The following is a 20,349-nucleotide window of genomic DNA, read 5'->3' as shown; positions in this document are numbered from 1 at the left end:
TGATGACTTTTTTTCACATTATGAGAAGAAGAGGAAAGAGGAAGAGGACAGTGTCAAGAAGGTGATTAAAAATTAGACAGTCACATGCAATCAGGAACAACACACAGGCTTTCACATCCACTCCTATATCGGTGTGGAACAGAAAGGACTTCAACCAAGCAAATATATAATTATTAATTACCACATTACTGGACAAACTGAAAAACTAGGGGCCAAAGTCTCCAAAATTATACCCCCTTTGCCATTTTAAGTGATTAAGATAATCTTGGATTTAATGCTGGGATGCAAATAAACTGGTGTATAACACATGATCAAGATTGGATATTTTCCCCTTCACAGAGTGTAGAGACTTATTTTGGAAAAATCTCGTGGGTTTGTTATTTTTCCATTTTTTTTATTGCATTTGTATTTACATATTTTGTGGCAGATGCCTTATTTTTGTTTTTCACAGCTCCTAGTTACACGCATGTGAGCATACCTGTGTGTCCCAGATACACGCATGTGAGCATACATGTGTGTCTTGTTTATTTTATTCATACTTTATTTTAAAATAAAGCAGCCCCTTAGATGTTTTAGCAGCCCCTCCTGAGCAGCCCCGGATGAGGCAAGTTGAGTTCAGGTGGGTTCGGTAAAGTACTAAGCATGATTGTGCAGTAATTTTTTTTTTTGTTATTGAGCCCCTGCCCTAGTGGAGCTTACCACTCTACAGTCCAAACTCATTTCATACTATAAGTAGGAGTGTGGGAGGAAGCAATGCTAACCTCTGTGCCAACAGCATGCCTCAGCCTGGCAAGCCAGACATCTTCCTGGCTGTAAGCCACCATGAGACTCCATACTGGGCTTCACATGAGCTCCTGGCCCATCTGGTGCTGCAGTGCAATGGAAAGCTGATGCAATACAAGATCACTGAAACTTCTAACACCGCAAGGTCTTGCAATAACGCTGCACAGCCCATAGGAAAAGAAGATCCCTGTACAACAAATGCGCATCTTCTAAATAAATAATCCCAAAATGTGGAACATCAATAATAAATCCAAATTAAGGTTGACTATTTGGAACCATTCAGTTGAGTGAGTCCCTAACATGAAATAATTGAGAAGAACCTCTTTCTAATGCTCCGGCAGAAAATATCACTTTTATCTCTCTGGCAGTCTCTTCCGAGTCACACTGACTTTGGCAACAAATGTGGTCTCTCCCCACTTTATTTAAAACACTTCAGCAATATCCATTTCCACCTTTGCGGCTAGTTTTCACAAATCTGTCTGTGATGTTGAAGTTTGTTTCAGATCGGCTCTAGGCTTTTATTTAAATCTAGGATTAAGTACAGCAGCACCGCTGGAACTATACAGCATCACCCCTGGATTTATACAGCATAGGCAGCACCCCTGGAGAATTACTCAGCACAGCAGAGAGGCAACAGCATCCCTGGACTTAAATGGCAGTGGACTGATAGGGCAGAGGGGCAGCACCCCATATATGCCCTCCCATCCACCCTATTGTTGTATAAACAGGACATGCACACTTTATCAAACCAATCTTTTCAGCGACAGGGTCTGCCACACGACTGTGGCTGAAATGATTGGTTTGTTTGGGTCCCCACCAAAAAAGAAGCAATTAATCTCTCCTTGCACAAACTGGCTCTACAGTGGCGAGTTGTCGTCCTCGTCCTCAGATTCCCCACCCCCCTTTAGTGTTTACATCCTCATCCTCACTGAGAAATACTATTCAAACAAACCACATCATTTAGGTGTCAGTGGACTGCTTACACTACTACCCAAAGTTTCTGAACTTGACAATGATTTATGATGAATGCGCTGCAGGTGACGTATAAGGGAGGATGTTCCTAGGTTGTTAACGTCTTTACCTCTACTTATTATGGATTGACAAAGACAACAGATGGCTTGACACCTGTTGTCCAGATTTGTGGAGAAATAATTCCATACCGAAGAGGTGACTTTTTTGGTATTTTGCCCAGGCATGACAATGGGATTTTTCATCCCATGGGCAACAACTGTCTCCACTGGTGCCTTATTCAAACAGACTACATCACCATCAGAATTCTCATTGTCAACTTCCTACGCAGCGCCAGCTACACCCATATCCTCCTCATCTTGGTATACTTCTACAGTGACATGCTCAATCTCAATATCAGCAACTGGACTGGTGGTGCTCCTCCCAGCAATTGCAGGGGGCGTGCAAAAGGTGCTAGGAGCCTCCTCTTCCCATACAGTGTTGTGGAGGTCACCCCTGTAATTTTACATCTTACAAGACAAAGCCAGTGTACATTTATTTTCACTGCACTCCTGTATTTTTACAGCATTCAGGACCAGTGTACTTTTATTTTAACAACAGCACCCCTGAATTTTCACAGCATACAGGGCCAGTGTACATTTATTTTCACTGCAACCTAAAATTACTACATCATACAAGACAGGGCCAGTGTACATTGATATTCACTGCACCCTATAATTATTACAGCATACAAGACATGGCCAGTGTACATTTATTTTCACTGCACCCCTAAATTTTTACAGTATACAGGGCCAGTGTACATTTATTTTCACTGCACCCCAGAATTTTTACAGCATACAAGACAGGGCCAGTGTACATTGCTTGTACTGCACCCCTGAATGTTTGCAGCATACAAGGCCAGTGTACTATTATTTTACCAGCAGCACCCCTATATTTTTACAGCATACAGGACCAGTGTGCTTTTAATTTTTAACAACTGCACCCCTGAATTTTTACAGCATACAGGGCCAGTGTAATGTTATTTGAACAGCAACACCCCTATATTTTACAGCATGTAGCAGTGTGTTTTTAATTTTTAGCAAGTGCACCCCTGAATTTATACAGCATACAGGGCCAGTGTAATGTTATTTTAACAGCAGCACCCCTTATTTTTTTTACAGTGTACGGGACCAATGTGCTTTTAATTTTAACAACTGCACCCCTGAATTTTTACAGCATACAGGGCCAGTGTAATGTTATTTTAACAGCAGCACCCCTATATTTTTGACAGCATACAGGAGCAGTGTGGTTTTAAATTTTTAACAACTGCACCCCTGAATTTTTAAAGCATACAGGGCCAGTGTAATGTTTTTACAGCATATAGGAGCAGTGTGCTTTTAATTTTTAACAACTGCACCCCTGAATTTTTACAGCATACAGGGCCAGTGTAATGTTATTTTAACAGCAGCACCCCTATATTTGATAGCATACAGGAGGACAGCTACACCCATGTACATCTGCAGCACCCATAACAGCACATGATATACCAGTGACTGCCAGGACAGCACTCCTAACACAGCACAGGTACACCACAGTGACTGCAGCAGCACCTCTACAGAACATGCACTAACCCCACCCGACGCTACCACCCACAGAGAGACAAAGGTCTGTCTCCGTCACTCTCCAAGTCCGGAATGAAAATGGCGGCGACGTATGGCTGTTTTTATGGAATCCAAAACCCACAAGAATCCGACAGCAGGATGCAGGCATTTTGCCTTGTTCTGGTTTCTGAGTCTAGCGGGAAGTCCCGAGCCGGATTCGGATCCCGGCTCAGAGCGGGATGTTCAGGAGGGTCCAGTTCTCTGTGAACCGAACCTGCTCTTCTCTAAATATTATGGGAGTTGATGACAAAGGTAGAATGAGAATTAACTCCATTACATGCATTATCAGTGCTGGAAGAATTTTTTATAAAAATAAAAGTGGGGGATAGCAGTGTGGACAACGTAACTGATAAGGTGCATATTTATGAATCAGTTTTGCCCTTAATATACTGTGAGGGGAAACTGCTGTTTCCACATGTTTAAGGGCAGAATTAAGTGTCATTGGCATGTAATATAACAATACAGGGCTGCCAGCCCTCGCATTAAACTATGGTAATGGTAAGTAACAAGATGCATGCATGGACTAAAGATGTATTTAGTTGCCGGTTATCCTCAGTGGGAAGGTGTCTGGACTATAGATCTACACTAAAAAGGTCTGCAGTCAATAGGTCTACCACTAATGGTAGACATGCATTAGGTAGACAGGGTCAAAAAATCAACCAGATCAAAAGGTCGACACATAAAAGGTAGACAGTTTAACAGGTTGACAGGGTCAAAACGTCAACATGACAATGGTCGACAAGTATTTTTTAGTTTTTTTTCCCATTTTTTAAAACTTTTTCATACTTTACCATCCATACGGACTACGACTGAGAATACTAAACTTGCCCGAAGCATGGTGAGCAAAGCAAGCCATTTGAGGGGACGTGGTATACTAATGGGGCTTGTGTGTGGCAGAAAAGTGGCAGAAAAGTGACAAAACACCCCCCAAAAAATTGTCTACTTTTTTGTGGCGACTATTTCCATGTTGACCTTTGGACCATGCCGACATTTCCTACTGCCTACCTATTCTATGTCGACCTATTGACCCTGTCAACCTTTTGACCTAGACAACCTAATGCATGTCTACCATTAGTGGTAGACCTATTGACTGTAAACCTTTTTAGTGTAGCTCTAATAATCCACATTCCAATGGGGCAGCACTGCTGGGTGATCTACAGCAGATCCCAATGCCCATTGTGGCCTTTTTCCCGCATTGTGCATGTGCGGCTTTCCGGTCCACCTCGTGTCTAAAGCAGAAGTACAGTGATTGCATATGTGATTACTTTATTTCTTACTGATTGCCAGGACAGGCTCTTACATGTGCCTGTGTCCCAGCTATTTAAATTAGTACATTTGAAGGTAACAAACAAAGAATCCTTATTGCTGCAATATGTGGCAATAAGGATTCCTACACTTTGGGGGCACATCACATAAATGTGCTCCAAAGGCCTTACGAATAATTGTTGACAGAGTGTTGAGAAGAAGCACACAGTGCCAAGCAGCAGCTACAGAGGAAAACAATGATGAGGGAAATACATCAACATGATGTAAACATACAATTACCTTTATTTATACTATTAATGTGACAGGACTTTATTGTCTGAGGTGGTACAGGTATTGGGTTGTGTCTTTTACTTTCAATGGTAGGCACAATAACACACTTCAAAGTAATGAAGTTTCCTCACTCTCATGCTTAATTGATATAAACTAAGTTAAACCAAGGACTATTTGAGGAGGAAAAAGGAAAAGTTGAAATAAACAAAGCTGTGGGGCTGATGTTTTTTTTAAAAGGGTCAATCACCTACAAGACAAAACCATGCCTTGTAAGTCAGTGGTTACCAACTTTTTTAAATCACAGCGCCCTAGAGCATCAGGAACTCCTGGACCAAAAGTCTTTTTTTTTTCCTCAACATTAAGTTTTTTATTTATGGTATAGAATCAAAACAAGAACACAACAAAGACAAAAGTGAATAGAATAACAATAGGGCAAAAACAGTAATATAGGGGGTAGACAGGACATCCAAAAGCAGTACAGAAAACAGCAAAATATACACAAATCATGGATTTTCTACAGGTAGAGGGTCGCCCAAGTCACAGGGAGGGCTCTGTATGGTAGGGGACGATGGTAAGATCACCATATTCTTGGAAATGTATGTATGCCATGAGAGCCACTTCATGGTAGGGGAAGAAGGGGATGTAGAGTATGCAGCGTCCCTGATTTCCATCTCGAAATGGAAGTGGGTCTTAGAAATAACTTTTGCAAAGGGAGGGGGGGGGAAAGGGAGATTTCCAGTTTTGAGCAATTGTAGCTCTGGCTGCAATGAAAACGTGACCAAGGACATAGCGAGTTGACATGGGGACAGTGTCTGGGTACCAGTGCAGCAGCGCCGAGGAGGGGTCCTGGGTCAGGCTTAGGCCAGTGACCTAATGAATAAGGTCATATACTTTATCCCAAAAGGGGCGTAGGGCAGGGCAGTCCCAGGTGAGCTTTTGGGGTGTGGAGCTCCCTATATTGCTCTGGCTGGGCCACCTTGGGGCATCACCACCTTACATTTACTTTTAACACTTATATCACATTGTGTTTGTTTTATATTTATGTAGCTTTTTTCCCATATTTTTTACACTTATAACACTGCTTAGCTAAACTTCACATTCTAACACTCTGACACTTTACTGCTGTCCTCTTCTTTTCTTTTACATTCAGCAGCCTCTTTCATTTGCTTAACACTGATCTTTCACTCCTATCCTTTTTCTGTGTGATGCCCTGGGGTGGTTTGGCTGGGGTGGTCTGGGGGTGCTCTGCGTCCCGGAGGTGAACCCCTATAGTGTTAGGGACCTGTCCGATGAGGTCACCGTGAAGCAGGTGGGCAGGCTCATATACTGGCCAATATATGCCAAGAACCTCAAATATTATATTATGGTTATAATAATTTTAATGGTGTATGGTGCACCTGCACCCTTTTTCCCAGTCCCAGAAAACATGCAGAAGTGTACCTTCGTGGTGGCAGAGGCGCCAGCAGAATTTAGAGGTGGTCGGCCAGATCGTGTGTAGTTTAGAAGAGGTGAAATACAGTCTATGTAATAGTTTAATGTGCATTTCGGTGTGGTTAGTACATTTAGAAAGGGAGAAAGAAGAAAGATGAATAGATTCCCACTGTTTGAGAGTGAAAGTACGATGGAGATCGGCTTCCCACTTAATTTGAGCGGCAGATTTAGTCGTGGCGATTGGAGGTGACAACAAATCATACCAGTCAGAAATGGCTCCACGAGATGAAAGTTTAGTCAATCTATTCAGGAAACTGGCAGTGGGGAGTTGGAAGACGTTAGGGTTAGTGGCCATAACATCTATCCAATGTTTAAGTTGGTAATAATAGAGCCAGGCTGACGGGTCGAGGTTATATTTAGCTTGTAGATCTGGAAATGGCAATAGGGAGGTCGGGGAGAAGATGTCAGTAAGGGATTCCAAACCTAAACGTCTCCAGTAGGAGAAATGGAGAAAAGGCAACACTTTATCCAATGCAGAGAGAGAAATGTTTCTAGTGGGTACTGTAATGTTAAAGGAAGATGTGAGTCTAGAGTCCCAGATTGTCAGGGCGTCGGTTATGGAAGAGGGCAACCATAGGTAGCTGGGGCGGAATTGTTGGGGGAGCCAAAAGAGGTTGATAAGGGGGAAGTTCCGGAATAGGGCACGTTCTAGATCCACCCATGGTTTAGAGTGGGGGGGGGGAGAGACAGATCGGACAATTGGGAGAGTATGGACCCTTCATGGTACCTGAGTAACAAAAAAAGGGAAAAATAGAAAGGGGGGGAGAGAGGGGAGGAGGGGAGAAGGAAAGTCAGTTGCACAGGAATAGAAATTATGGAAGAGGCCCCTAATTTATGTATCTCATCAATTGCTCATATTTTCAAGGGGGTGCTACCACAGATCATATTGTAAATGCAAAGTAAGGGGAAAGGAAAAGGATCTGTCTTTGGTGCACAAAAATCAAAAATTAAAATATAACTTTTAATTGTTTCCATTAAAATTGAATTTAACACTATATTGTAGCGTATTCTACTGAGTAGCTAGTATGCGAAATATTAAAACCACAAATAACAAATATGTGAAAGTATAACAACACTGTGAATTACAGAAGAAGAAAATCAAATAAACATAGATTTATTAAAAAAGCTGAGCGTCTGTTTGGTGTCTGTTCTATTAAATCCCTGTTTTAGTATATATCAGTATTATTTCATATTTGTATTCCACATAGATACAATTGTGTTCAAATAATAACCTCAATGTTTAGAAGAATGTTTCTAGCAGTTCAATGTTTGAAAAAATGTGTTTCTGGCACAGAGCCCGGATTCTATGACTAGAACATATGTTACAATCTTAAAGGATGTGATACATTGTTCCTGTGTTCTTTAATTTGTTACGAATCACTTAGATTTCCAAGATCAATCCCACATAGGTTTATGTGGCCTCACTCTCATTTATATATAGGACCGTTGTAAACATATAGTTATAATATACCTTTTAGTTATAATATCTAGTCCCTATATAAATTTTACTGATATGCAGATCTCAGTGTAATAGTATGATATCTCATTACACAAATTATCAGATATTAGTCGTCTTATTTAGGATGTCGCACTCCAGTGTTAGTTCACCTCTCACTTATAGTGTCAGGTGTCTATCTTGTACCATAGGATCTCATATTCAATTCCCCCTTATTATTGTACGCAGTCAGTGGCGGATCCAGGGGGGGGCACTCGGGCCCGTGCCCCCCCTGTCATTTGTGGCTTCCCCCCCCCCCCCCCGCGGCGTCGGCGCCGCACAGGGAGATGACGTGCGCCCGCTGAGATTGTGTTACCAGCGGGCGCCCGTCTCCCTGCACAGCGGTAGCCGGAGGCAGGAGCTCAGTACTGAGCTCCGGCTTCCGGCGCTGTCACTGCGCCGTGCGCTATGGGAGAGACGTCAGTCATGACGTCTCTCTCATAGTACTGAGGAGAGGACGCCAGCCAGAAGGAGGACTGCAGCGGCGCGGGAACGGGGCTCGGTAAGTATTATGTTTTTTTCTTCCTTAATGCAGCGGGGGCATCTCCTGGGGGAAACTACGGGGGGACATTACTACTGGGGGGGCACCAACAAGGGGCATTACTACTGGGGGGGGCATCAACAAGGGGCATTACTACTGAGGGGGGGCATTACTACTGGGGGCATTATAACTGGGGGCATCACTACTGGGGGGGCAGCTACTGGGGGCATTATTACTGGGGGGGCAGCTACTGGGGGCATTATTACTGGGGGGCACCTACAGGGGGCATTACTACTTGGGGGCTAAACTACAGGGGCATTACTACTTGGGGGGCTAAACTACAGGGGGAGCCAAACTACTGGGGGCATAACTACAGGGGCCAAACTATTGGGGGCATTACTACTTGGGGGCTAAACTACAGGGGCATTACTACTTGGGGGCTAAACTACAGGGGGAGCCAAACTACTGGGGGCATAACTACAGGGGCCAAACTATTGGGGGCATTACTACTGGAGGCTAAACTATAAGGGGGGCATAACTACAGGGGCTAAACTGCAATGGGGCAAACTACAGGGGGGCATTACTACTGGTGGCTAAACTATAAGGGGGGCATAACTACAGGGGCTAAACTACAATGGGGCAAACTATAGGGGGGCATTACTACTGGTGGCTAAACTACTGGGGTCATAACTGCAGGGGCATTACCACTGGGGGCATAATGACTGGGGGCATTACTACAGGCAACATTACTACTGGGGGCAATACGGGCATTGCATAAGGGACACCACTACTATGGGGTCTATATAAGGGCACTACCAGTACAGTGGACATTGCATAATGAGCGCTACAACTGTGGGCATTGTATAAGAAGCGCCACCTCACATGCACCGAAGCCGCACGCAAATGTACTTGCCCCTTCCATGGTGCCCCCCCTATCATTTTCTTCTGGATCCGCCCCTGTACGCAGTTATCTTATTATTAGTATTTTATGATATCACCTCTCACTTATAGTGTCCGGTGTGCGTTATGTGCTTTAAATATCGCAATCCAGTGTTAGTACACCTCTCACTTATAATGTCAGATATCTGACTCGTATCATAGGGTCTCACATTAAATTCCCAATTATGGCACACAGTTATCTATTATTGGTGTACCATAATATCACCTCTCACATATAGTGTCAGGCGCATTATATATCGGGGAGTGACCCCGTGGTACTTCTCATATGTGAGATTATATACTGGTTCGCCTCTCACTTATAGTGTCAGGCGTATTATATATTGGGGGGGTGATCCTGTGGTACTTCTCATGTATGAAATTATATATTGGTTCACCTCTCACTTATAGTGTCAGGTGTTCAGTTCTGCCTAGAGTTAGTTATTCATGAGTATCAATCTTTATATCGCTATATTATATAGCTAGAGATTTGCTTTAATGATGATTTAATAAATGTATAATAATCAAAAAGGGGATAGGTGTAGTGTATACATAGCACTTGATTGTTTACAACAAATATGAGATGATCTTATATAGAAGGAGTTCACAACATAATAAGTGTGTATAGATAAATGTTAGACTGCGGTCAGGTATGCGACAGGCACTCTGCGGCTAGGCTATATTCAGCCGGTTGCTGTAATCTATTATAACTGATCAGGTTATTCACTCTTCACCCGAATGTGTGACTCAGGGTGACATTACTATCCACATTAATAAAAGTGCCGTGATTATCAGTGGTCCTCTAATTAGGGTATGGTAAAGTAACCATGTGATCACATAATAAGAGCCAGTTACCTGTACAGCTCCCTTAAATGGAATATTGTGTGTTATCAATATATGCACATTAATGACTAACAATTCTCTTAAAGTGAGTCTGTACTTCAGTAATGACTAACACTTGTATCTATGAGCAGTCTTTATTATGCTACAGCCGGTATATTGTTTCACGTCCCGCATGTAGATTGCCTATCCCAGCTCGTATCTGTACTGCATATATTATTTAATCTCGCTCACACTGGAGTGGATCTATGTCCGACTCTCTATCACTTCACAATTACCGGTATTAATCACAGTATTCTGAGACCTAGCTGTACATTCTTCTATGCTGAACACATTTAATCACATTATTCTGAGACCTAGCTATACATTCTTCTATGCTGAACACATTAAATCTCTAATACATTTCTTTATAATTTTATAATTTTTAAACAGGAGAAACAGACGCGTAGGACAGTGTTGTTATACTTTCACATATTTGTTATTTGTGGTTTTAATATTTCGCATACTAGCTACTCAGTAGAATACGCTACAATATAGTGTTAAATTCAATTTTAACGGAAACAATTAAAAGTTATATTTTAATTTTTGTGCACCAAAGACAGATCCTTTTCCTTTCCCCTTACTTTGCATGGTACCTGAGTAAGTCAGGGAGTGTGAGGCCGCCCAGTGACTTAGAGCGAATCATACATGTGTAGGCCAATCGAGGAGGTTTACACTTCCAAACATATGACAACATCAACCTTCGCATCTGGGTTAACAGTTTACGAGGCACTGCATAGGGGATGGCACGAAATAAATACATGAGTTTTGGTAACAACATCATCTTAAATGCCGCTAGGCGGCCCAGCCAGGAGACCTCGTAGCCTATCCAAGTAGAAGTAAGTGAGGTTAGGTGAGCCAGTATAGGCACATAATTGAAAGAGTGGACATTTTGGAAATGAAAGGGAATGGAGATTCCCAGGTAAGTTAGGGAGGAGTCTTTCCATGTATATGGAAAGCGCGCCTTGAGAGATTGTAAAACAGAGGTTAGAATATTAATAGGAAGGGCATCCGATTTCGCTGTGTTCAACTTATAATATGAAGCAGCGCTAAAGCGCCCCAGAATATCGTGCAGGACGGGCAGCGAGGTCCCCGGGTCAGAAACAAACAATAAAACATCATCTGCGAAAAGGAAGAGCTTATGGGAAGTATCACATACAGTAAGACCGGGAAATTTCGGAGAGAGTTGAATCATTTGGGCAAGGGGTTCAATAGCTAACACGAATATGAGCGGGGAAAGGGGGCATCCCTGCCTAGTACCATTGGAGATGGGTAATGAGGAGGAAAGGAACCCATTACTAAATATTCTAGCAGAAGGGCCATCATAAAGAGCTAAAATAGAGCGGAGGATGTCCTCACGGAGACCAAACCTGGATAACACCTGGCGCATAATACCCCAATGGAGGCGATCGAACGCCTTTTCGGCATCGAGAGACGGTAGGAGAAACGATGAATTAGTACGGGAAGACCACTCAACTAGATCGAGGACTCTCCGGGTGTTGTCGGGGGCCTGACGGCCAAGGACAAAACCTACTTGGTCTGGGTGGATGAGACTCGGGAGTAAGGGATTCAAGCGGTTGGCTATTAACTTAGCATAAATTTTGAGATCGGTGTTAAGGAGGGCAATAGGTCGATAATTCTTGCAGTCAGAGGGGTCTTTACTCGGTTTTGGGATGGTTACAATTTGGGCTTCAACCATTTCCACCAGGAAGGACCCTGTATTGGAGGCCTGGGAGTAGAGCTGCAGGAGGAGAGGGGAGAGTACTGCACTGAATGTGGAGTAAAAGGAGTTAATGAAGCCATCGGGGCCAGGGGCCTTATCCTTTGGCAATTGCCGAATTATGAGTTGTATCTCTTCCAGAGAACAAGGGGCATTTAGGGATGTCAGGGCGTCCTTATCCAAGGAGGGGAGGGAAAGGCCATCCAAGAAGGCAGAGATAGAGGCTGCAGAGGGCTGAGGTATAGTAAAATCCTCACGCAGGTTATATAATTTGGCATAAAATTTGGAGAATAAATTAGCAATATCAAGGGGATTAAGACACAGTTTGCCTGATGGGGCAATGAGGGATTTGATACGGTTGCAGGCTTGGCAGCTACGAAGCATGCGTGCTAACAAACGGGTGGCCTTATTTCCTGCCGTATAAAATTTGCTGCGGAAGCGAGCTAGGGCTGACTGCATACGAAGCATAAAAAGCTTCTGGAGTTGGGCTCGGACCTCCTGAAGCTGTTTACGTAAAGCCCGAGTAGGGCGGGTTTGATTCTGAGACTCCAGAAACCGTAAAGACAATTCTTAGTCAGCCTGCGTTTTCTTAGAGCGAGCCTTGAGTTGAGCCCCTTTTTGGATAGACGTGCCACGGAGCACGGCTTTCAGAGCGCACCAATACGTGGAAATAGAAGTATCCTCAGGGGTATTAGTCTGCATATACATTGATAGAGAGTCAGTAAGGGCCTTCAGAGTCTCAGGATTCGTCAATTGATATTCCGGGAATCGCCAAGGGTGGGGGGTGGGGGGGGAGACGCGAACCCAAGTCCCAGGACCACAATACAGGGGCATGGTCCGACCAAGTAATGGGAAGGATTTTAGTTTTACGGGTGTGTTGGAGAGTCCTCTTGTCTAGGAGAATAAGGTCGATCCTAGAGTAACTGTTATGGACGGCAGAAAAAAAATTATAATCTCTCTCTGTAGGGGAGAAGACGCGCCAGGCATCATACAAGTCAAACTCTGCAAGTTGTTTCTTAAAAGCAAGGGACGGGCCCCTATCTCGAAGAGGGGGACTAGGGCCTTGCGAGGAAGACCTATCCACTTTAGGGTCGAGGACTAGATTAAAATCTCCTAATAGTATAAGCGCCCCCTGTCTAATCTTACATAATTCCTCAAGGAGTTCCCACAAAAATGGAATTAGGGGCATACAAGGATACAAGGGTCACTGAGGTGTTGTCAATAGTACCAACAAGGATAAGATAACGGCCATTTTTATCCTGCATTTGTCGCTGTAGAGTAAAAGCGGTGTGTCTATGAAACAGTATAGCCACGCCGTTACGTTTAGCGGGGCCATTAGCAGTATAACACGTGGGATACCTATGGTCTCGAAAAACAGGGGGGGACAAAGAAGAAAAATGTGCCTCCTGAAGAGCCACAATATCAGCTCTATAATTATGAAATGTAGAAAGAGCCAGTCTACATTTATGAGGGGACTTGAGGCCTTTGACATTGAAAGAAATAACCTTAACCATCAATGAACAGAAAAGCAAAAGCGCGTATGGGTGCCATGGAAGTACCTGTCTGGGGAACATGAGAAGGGGAAAAAGTACAAAGGAAAAAAAAAAGGGGGTGGGAAAAATCAGGAAAACACAAAAAGAACCCAAAAGGCCCAGTATATCGGGCCACAGTAGGTGCCGCAAAAAGAAAAGGCGGTAACATATTTAACTTGTGGGCGGAGGCCATTACAAGTCCCACCCATGGAACCTGAGACATAACAATACATGGGAGAACCACAAAAGGTATGCATATAAACGAAGCATGGGAGCATAGAAAGTACGTCAGGCATCATATACATATACAAGAAATAAACAATACTTGTGAATGTAACATCAGAACCCAGTGTTAGTCCAGGAATAAATAACGAAAGTCCCTTCAAAAATGAAAAACCCACGTCAGGGACAATCCAATCAGCAAGGACCAGAAAAGGTAAAGGCATCGAGTCGGTAGAACGTCAGCCCACCTTGGACCAGTCCGCATGCACTGGGGGGCCTTGAGAAGACAGAGGGACCGAAACAGGCATGTTCCAGGCAGTCAAGATTTTGACGCCAGCGTCCAGTGATGAGATGACGAAGGTGGAGCCATCCTTCCGAACCAGCAGTTTAACCGGGAAACCCCATCTATATTGTATTTCCTGGTCACGGAGGGCCTTCGTGATAGGTTGGAACGATCTGCGTTTATTTATAGTGTGGAGGGACAGATCCGGAAATAATTGTAAGTTATCCAATCACCTGGTCCTGATTGACTTCACCCGAGGGTTCTTATGGAGTTTAGTTCACAACTAGCACGACCCCTATACTTGATTTTCAATAGTTCAATTAGATCAGGCATGGTACCGAAGGATTGGCGTATAGCTGAGGTAGTGCCATTATTTAAAAAGGGATCCAAAAATCTTCCGGGAAACTACAGACCAGTTAGTTTAACATCTATAGTGGGGAAAATATTGGAAGGAATTCTAAGGGACGTCATACAGGAGTATCTAAAGTCCGCTAGGATTATTAGCAAGAACCAGCATGGGTTTGTGAGGGACAGGTCATGTCAGACTAACTTAATTAGCTTCTACGAGGAAGTGAGCAATAATCTTGATCAAGGAAAAGCAGTGGATGTGTTCTTCCTAGATTTTGCAAAAGCCTTCGATACAGTTCCTCACAGGAGACTGATGATCAAATTAAAGGAGATTGGCCTGGGAAAAACTATTTGCGCATGAATAAGCAGCAGCTTGGATAGCAGGGTACAGCGAGTAGTGGTCAACGGGAAGTCCTCAACCTGGTCCCCAGTAGTCAGCGGAATACCACAAGGGTCCATACTCGGACCACTACTGTTCAACATATTTATCAATGACCTAGAAATAGGCCTGGAAAGCACAGTGTCAATCTTTGCAGATGATACTAAACTGTGTAAGGTAATTAATTCAGAATTGGATGTGGAGTCCTTGCAGAATGATCTATCTAAACTTTAACTCTGGGCGCCTAAATGGAAAATGAGGTTCAATACAGACAAATGCAAGGTTATGCATTTTGGGACTAAAAACAAACTTGCATCCTACATATTAAATGGGGAACGCCTACGGGAAACAGAGTTGGAAAAAGATTTGGGGGTATTCATTGATAATAGTCTTAATAACCGTACACAATGTCAAAACGCAGTAAAGAAGGCAAGTAAGGTGCTAGCGTGCATAAAAAGGGGAATTGAGACAAGGGACTCGGATGTAATCATACCGCTGTATAAGGCATTGGTACGTCCGCACCTGGAATATTGTGTTCAGTTTTGGGCACCATTGTATAAAAAAGACATCAGTGAACTCGAAAGTGTTCAAAGGCGAGCTACTAAATTGATTAAAGGCCTAGAAGGACTGGACTATAAGGAAAGACTTACTAGGCTGAATATGTATACACTAGAAAAGAGGCGCCTAAGAGGAGATATTATAAATATCTTCAAATATGTAAAGAGACATCACAAAGAGTTATCAGAGGAATTATTTATTAAAAGTCACAGTTTAGGACACGTGGGTACTCGTTGCGACTGGAGGAGAAAAAGTTCAGAACGCAACAGAGGAAAGGGTTCTTCACTGTTAGGGCAATCAGGATGTGGAATTCCCTGCCAGGGAAGGTGGTAATGGCGGACTCTAATTGGATTTAAAAAAGGAATGGATACATTTCTGAATGAAAAAGCTATCCAAGGTTATAATACTTAAAATATCAACGTGGTTAATCCGGGGGTAACATGAGTTATAGTAGCTAACTAGTCATAAAACATTATTTAGCAAGTATGTAGAATCATCACAACTTAAAACAGGTTGAACACGATGGGCAATTTGCCTCTATTCAACCTCAAATACTATGTTACTATGTTACTATATTACATCCAAGTCCTCCGCCATACAGGTGGCCTTGAGGATATCCTCCTTGATGTGAAAGAAATGGAGACGTAGGAGGATGTCTCGAGGAGAGCTACTCTGAGCGGAACGAGATTTCGGCAGGCGGTGTATCCTATCAATCAGTAGATCTCGGGTGTCGGCGGCGGGTAGCAATTTTTAAAAAAGGGAGAGAGCGAAATCTTGGAGGTCGTTGGTCAAAACCGTTTCCGGAACACCCCTGATTTTAATGGTGTTTCTGCGGGGTCTGTCCTCAAGATCGGCTAGCTTGTCTTTAACAGCCGACAGTTCCGCCAAGGCCGAGTTGTGGGAAGTAAGAAGCTCGTTGTGAGAAGAGACGAGCTCCTGCACTTTATCCTCCAAGTTGTTGGTGTGGACGCCGATATCGGTCACTTCACCCGCGAGTTGAGTAATAGAACACTGGAAGTCGGTGGTGATGTCCGTTCGTAAGGCCTGGAGCATCTGGTGAAATGTACGGACAGTAAGAGGTGCATCCGAAGCAAGGTCCGGCCCGGGGACGGGGAGTGGGGAGTGTGCAACGGTAGATGTGGAGATCACACTGAGCTTCCCCTTTGTACGGGCTCAGGGGTGCGATTAGAGACAAACTTAATAGGAGGTGCGAGGGCAGATATCTTGGACTTTTTAGGAGGCATGATGCCAAACCGGATAGTGTAATAATAAACCAATAAAAATTTAAAAAAGGTAGAGATTTTTGGTTCTATTTCAGACAAGAAGAACCGTTAGCAGTTCCATGGGTGCATAAAAGAGATGTCACATGGGCAGCATGGAGGCAGAGAGTAGGCTAAACAACAAGGGGGGATATTGCAGGAGTCAGGAAAAGGGGGACCAAGTGCAGCCCGTCACCCCAGGAAGGCAGGCCCCTTGTCACTTCAAAATCTAGCCCCTTGCAGTAAATCAAATACAGGCCAGACTTACCGGGGGCACCAGCATCGGAGCACAGAGCAGGCAGAGGGGGCCCAGGCACCAGCAACACAGATAGGGCAGATGGGTTGGACCGTGTCCCCGGTCCGCAGATGAAAATGTCCGGATCTCCTGAGCTCCATGCCGGCCGCGCACCGCCCGCGGGAACGGACCGGCACAGGACACAAGAAACTATTATCCCCAACCAGAGCGGTACTGGAGCCTCAGAGTGCGGCAGTGTGCAGCCGCACGGAGAGAGCAGTCGCCGGCTACAGAGACCCGCACTTCCAGTTTCGGGTATTGGGCAGAGGGGGAAGCCGCGACGGGAGCCAGAACTCCAGAGGCAGTGGAGGGCAGACACACCGCTCAGCACTGCCAGCAGGACGGGTCCCGACCACACCAGGTCAGCTAGGGGAACAGGCTGAGAGTCTCCGTGTCCAGGCGATGCAGCAGGTAATAGGCGGGGGGCACTCTCCACACTACAGTCCCCCGGCTTAAGATGAGGCAGGAGGCCGCAACCTGCAAGGGCACCTAAAGTGCCCCCCGGCTCCGCAACCTCAACTGCCCACAGAGGGCAGGCACCAGGGAAGTGGAAGGGGCAGCAAGGGGACCCCAGATGGAAAATAGGAAAGGCTATAAATGAACCCTAGAAGGAGCTCCTTAGACCCACGTCCTTCTCAGCAGGCTGCCAGGCCACTCCCCCCAAAAGTCTTTATTTTTTAAATTATGAAGATGTATTAACTTAAGTAAATTGTGTTTGTATGCCATCCTTAGGTTCAATTGTGTAGTGAAGGACAAGATTTGTTCTGTTTGTCCATATATTTTATGATTGGCAGCCACCAGCACTGGTTTTGCCAATTACATTGACCATAAATATTTTGAATTAGTCCTGGACCACCAATCCAAGGCACCCCTACTGAGGCAACCCAGGGTGCCATGGCACACAGTTTGAGAACCACTGTTGTAAGTGATCGCCCCTTTAAAAAAAGTCCACGTTCGTCCAGCATCCCGCACGGCCAGCAAAATCTTACATCCTGCAACTCTTTAAGTGTTAACTGGTTGAGCAATAGAGATTTGTTTTTAATCTTTTTGTACAGTAGTTACCTCATAGGAATTAATGTGGTTGTTTTTTTTTAACATCAATTTACTTATTGAAGACAGTTTGCTATAATACTGAATGTAGTTGTACACACAAAAGCACAGCTTTTATACTGGGTGACAATAGTCTTATTGTAAAGTCTAGGATTACTTTGTAATCTGTGTTTTGTATGTAAAAGGGACAGTAGACCCAAACCCGCTTACTGTGTGGTGTGTACCTAGAAGCACAGGTGCGCAGTGTAAGAGGCCAAGATGTGCACAAAGACGTGTATTTGCCTCACTCAGCCATAGGAACCCCTGAAACCCGACAAACAAGGTGGAAACCATGCACAACCCTATTTGCTTAATGCATTACAGCTGAGAAAGTTAAGTTCTTACCTTGTTTTATCCTGATGAGATCTTTTTGCAGTCGTTTTTGCTCTCTAGTCATGCTGTTCATGTGGTAGTGCTGAGCTTCTTCAATGTCATGAATGCCATTACTGAGCCTTGCCTCGGCTCTTTTAGCCCCACGTCTATCTGCTTCCCACTGCTTATCCATATTATCAAGGAGTCTATGATGCTGAATATCTTCAAATACTGAGAAAAGACACAATATAAGTTAAGTGCTATATTGTTTAACAATTACCCTATCCAATGGCACTTAATGGCTTTAAAAATAAATGTGACAAGGCTGTGTATTGGATCACCTGATCATCACAGCTTCACACGAGATACAGTATGTATTGTCTGGTTCTTATTCAAATGATGCAACTATAGGCGGAAGCTCCTTACCAACATTACACTGCCAATTCATTGGGCGAGAAGTCCCAACCTATAGTTGTAAGTAATAACTATTAACCCATGGAATGTCAGATGGCAAGAAATTATTAAATCACATAATTAAACAACCATACTGATACTTGAAATCACTTGGTAGGCCTACTACACACGCAGAAAAATCACCCAGCACTCTGGTGTGCACACGTAAAATATATATAGATATATATATATATATATATATATATATATATATCATATGAATACAGTATGTGCCTTATTATAAAGACTTTCATTATTTAGAGTTTGTTCCAAGGAGTGCAATGACCTGGTGAGTGGCTTAGAATATATTTGCAAATGTGTGTAGCTGTGACTTTTGCATTTATGTAGGCCTACAAATAGAATATCATTGTATATACTGTAAATATATATATATATATATATATATATATATATATATATATATAAATAATACATATGTAATCCCGGCGGGCGGGTCTCCGGCTGTCACTATCCAAACAACGATATCCAGAATGCCTGCAGCGGGACAAGTGCTACGAGTCCCCTACGGGCTCATTGCGCTCACCACCATGCGGGCTCAGTGGCTAGTTGCACTCGCCACAGGACCAGCTGTCGGCATTGTTGGCTGTCGGGATTCCGGCATCAGTATCCTGGCTGCCCCGGATTCCGACAGCTGGCAAATTTGATTGCCTCCCATATATATATATACAGGTATATATATATATATATATATATATATATATAGAGTAATGATTGTTACCCGGCACTCCAATGAGGGATTATTGGAAATACTTGCTGTGGTGCCCTCCGTGGGTTAGTAGCACAAACCCCATGTAGTCACAAAGCGACGGCGGCACTCATATAGACTTGCTCAAAGCTTCATAAAAGTTGTAAGTTTATTTTCCAACGGTGTTTCGGGGATATACCCCGTCGTCAGGGACAGCACATCTTATTATAGTATGCAATTATTCCAAAATACGGAAAAATCCGATATCCAAAATACTTCTGGTCCCAAGCATTTTGGATAAGGGATACTCAACCTGTATATTTATATATATATATATATATATATATATATACACACACCGAGATTTAACAACGCAGGAGCCTCCAACTTGGCAACAGACTGACTACTTGTCTGCTACCAATCCTGTATATTGAAAAAAGAATTCACTTTGCGCTTATTTTGATAATTAAAGGCTCAAATGAGATGAGTACAACCACATGTCGCAACATATGTTTATTTTTAATATATATTTAGCACTAATTAGTGCCTATTCCCACAAATTTAATACACTATTAAAAATAATAAATATAAACATCAACAACCTAATCTAATACAGGTTGAGTATCCCTTATCCAAAATGCTTGGGACCATAGGTATTTTGGATATCGGATTTTTCCGTATTTTGGAATAATTGCATACCATAATGAGATATCATGGTGATGGGACCCAAGTCTAAGCACAGAATGCATTTATGTTACATATACACCTTATACACACAGCCGGAAGGTAATTTGAGCCAATATTTTTTGTAACTTTGTGCATTGAACAAAGTGTGTGTACATTCACACAATTCATTTATGTTTCATATTCACCTTATACACACAGCCTGAAGGTCTTTTAATACAATATTTTTAATAGCTTTGTGTATTAAACAAAGTTTGTGTACATTGAGACATCAAAAAACAAAGGTTTCACTATCTCAC

The 20,349-nt window shown here is 43.3% G+C and overlaps 1 protein-coding gene across 1 annotated transcript in view; it reads right to left on the bottom strand.

Annotated features, from left to right (window-relative positions):
* LOC134957979 (coiled-coil domain-containing protein 190-like) overlaps nucleotides 1–20,349 on the bottom strand; it is a 68,877-nt gene that overhangs the window by 24,628 nt on the left and 23,900 nt on the right. Inside the window, exon 2 of the mRNA XM_063940264.1 lies at nucleotides 18,241–18,438. Within this exon, the coding sequence (XP_063796334.1) occupies nucleotides 18,241–18,400 (160 nt within the window). The 5' untranslated portion in view covers nucleotides 18,401–18,438. The remainder of the gene's footprint in view (nucleotides 1–18,240; nucleotides 18,439–20,349) is intronic.

This window comes from Pseudophryne corroboree, chromosome 9 (assembly GCF_028390025.1).
Source record: "Pseudophryne corroboree isolate aPseCor3 chromosome 9, aPseCor3.hap2, whole genome shotgun sequence".
NCBI classification, from domain to species: Eukaryota; Metazoa; Chordata; class Amphibia; order Anura; family Myobatrachidae; genus Pseudophryne; species Pseudophryne corroboree.
Note: the sequence above shows the minus strand (reverse complement) of the source record. Positions and strands in the feature narration are given on the sequence as shown.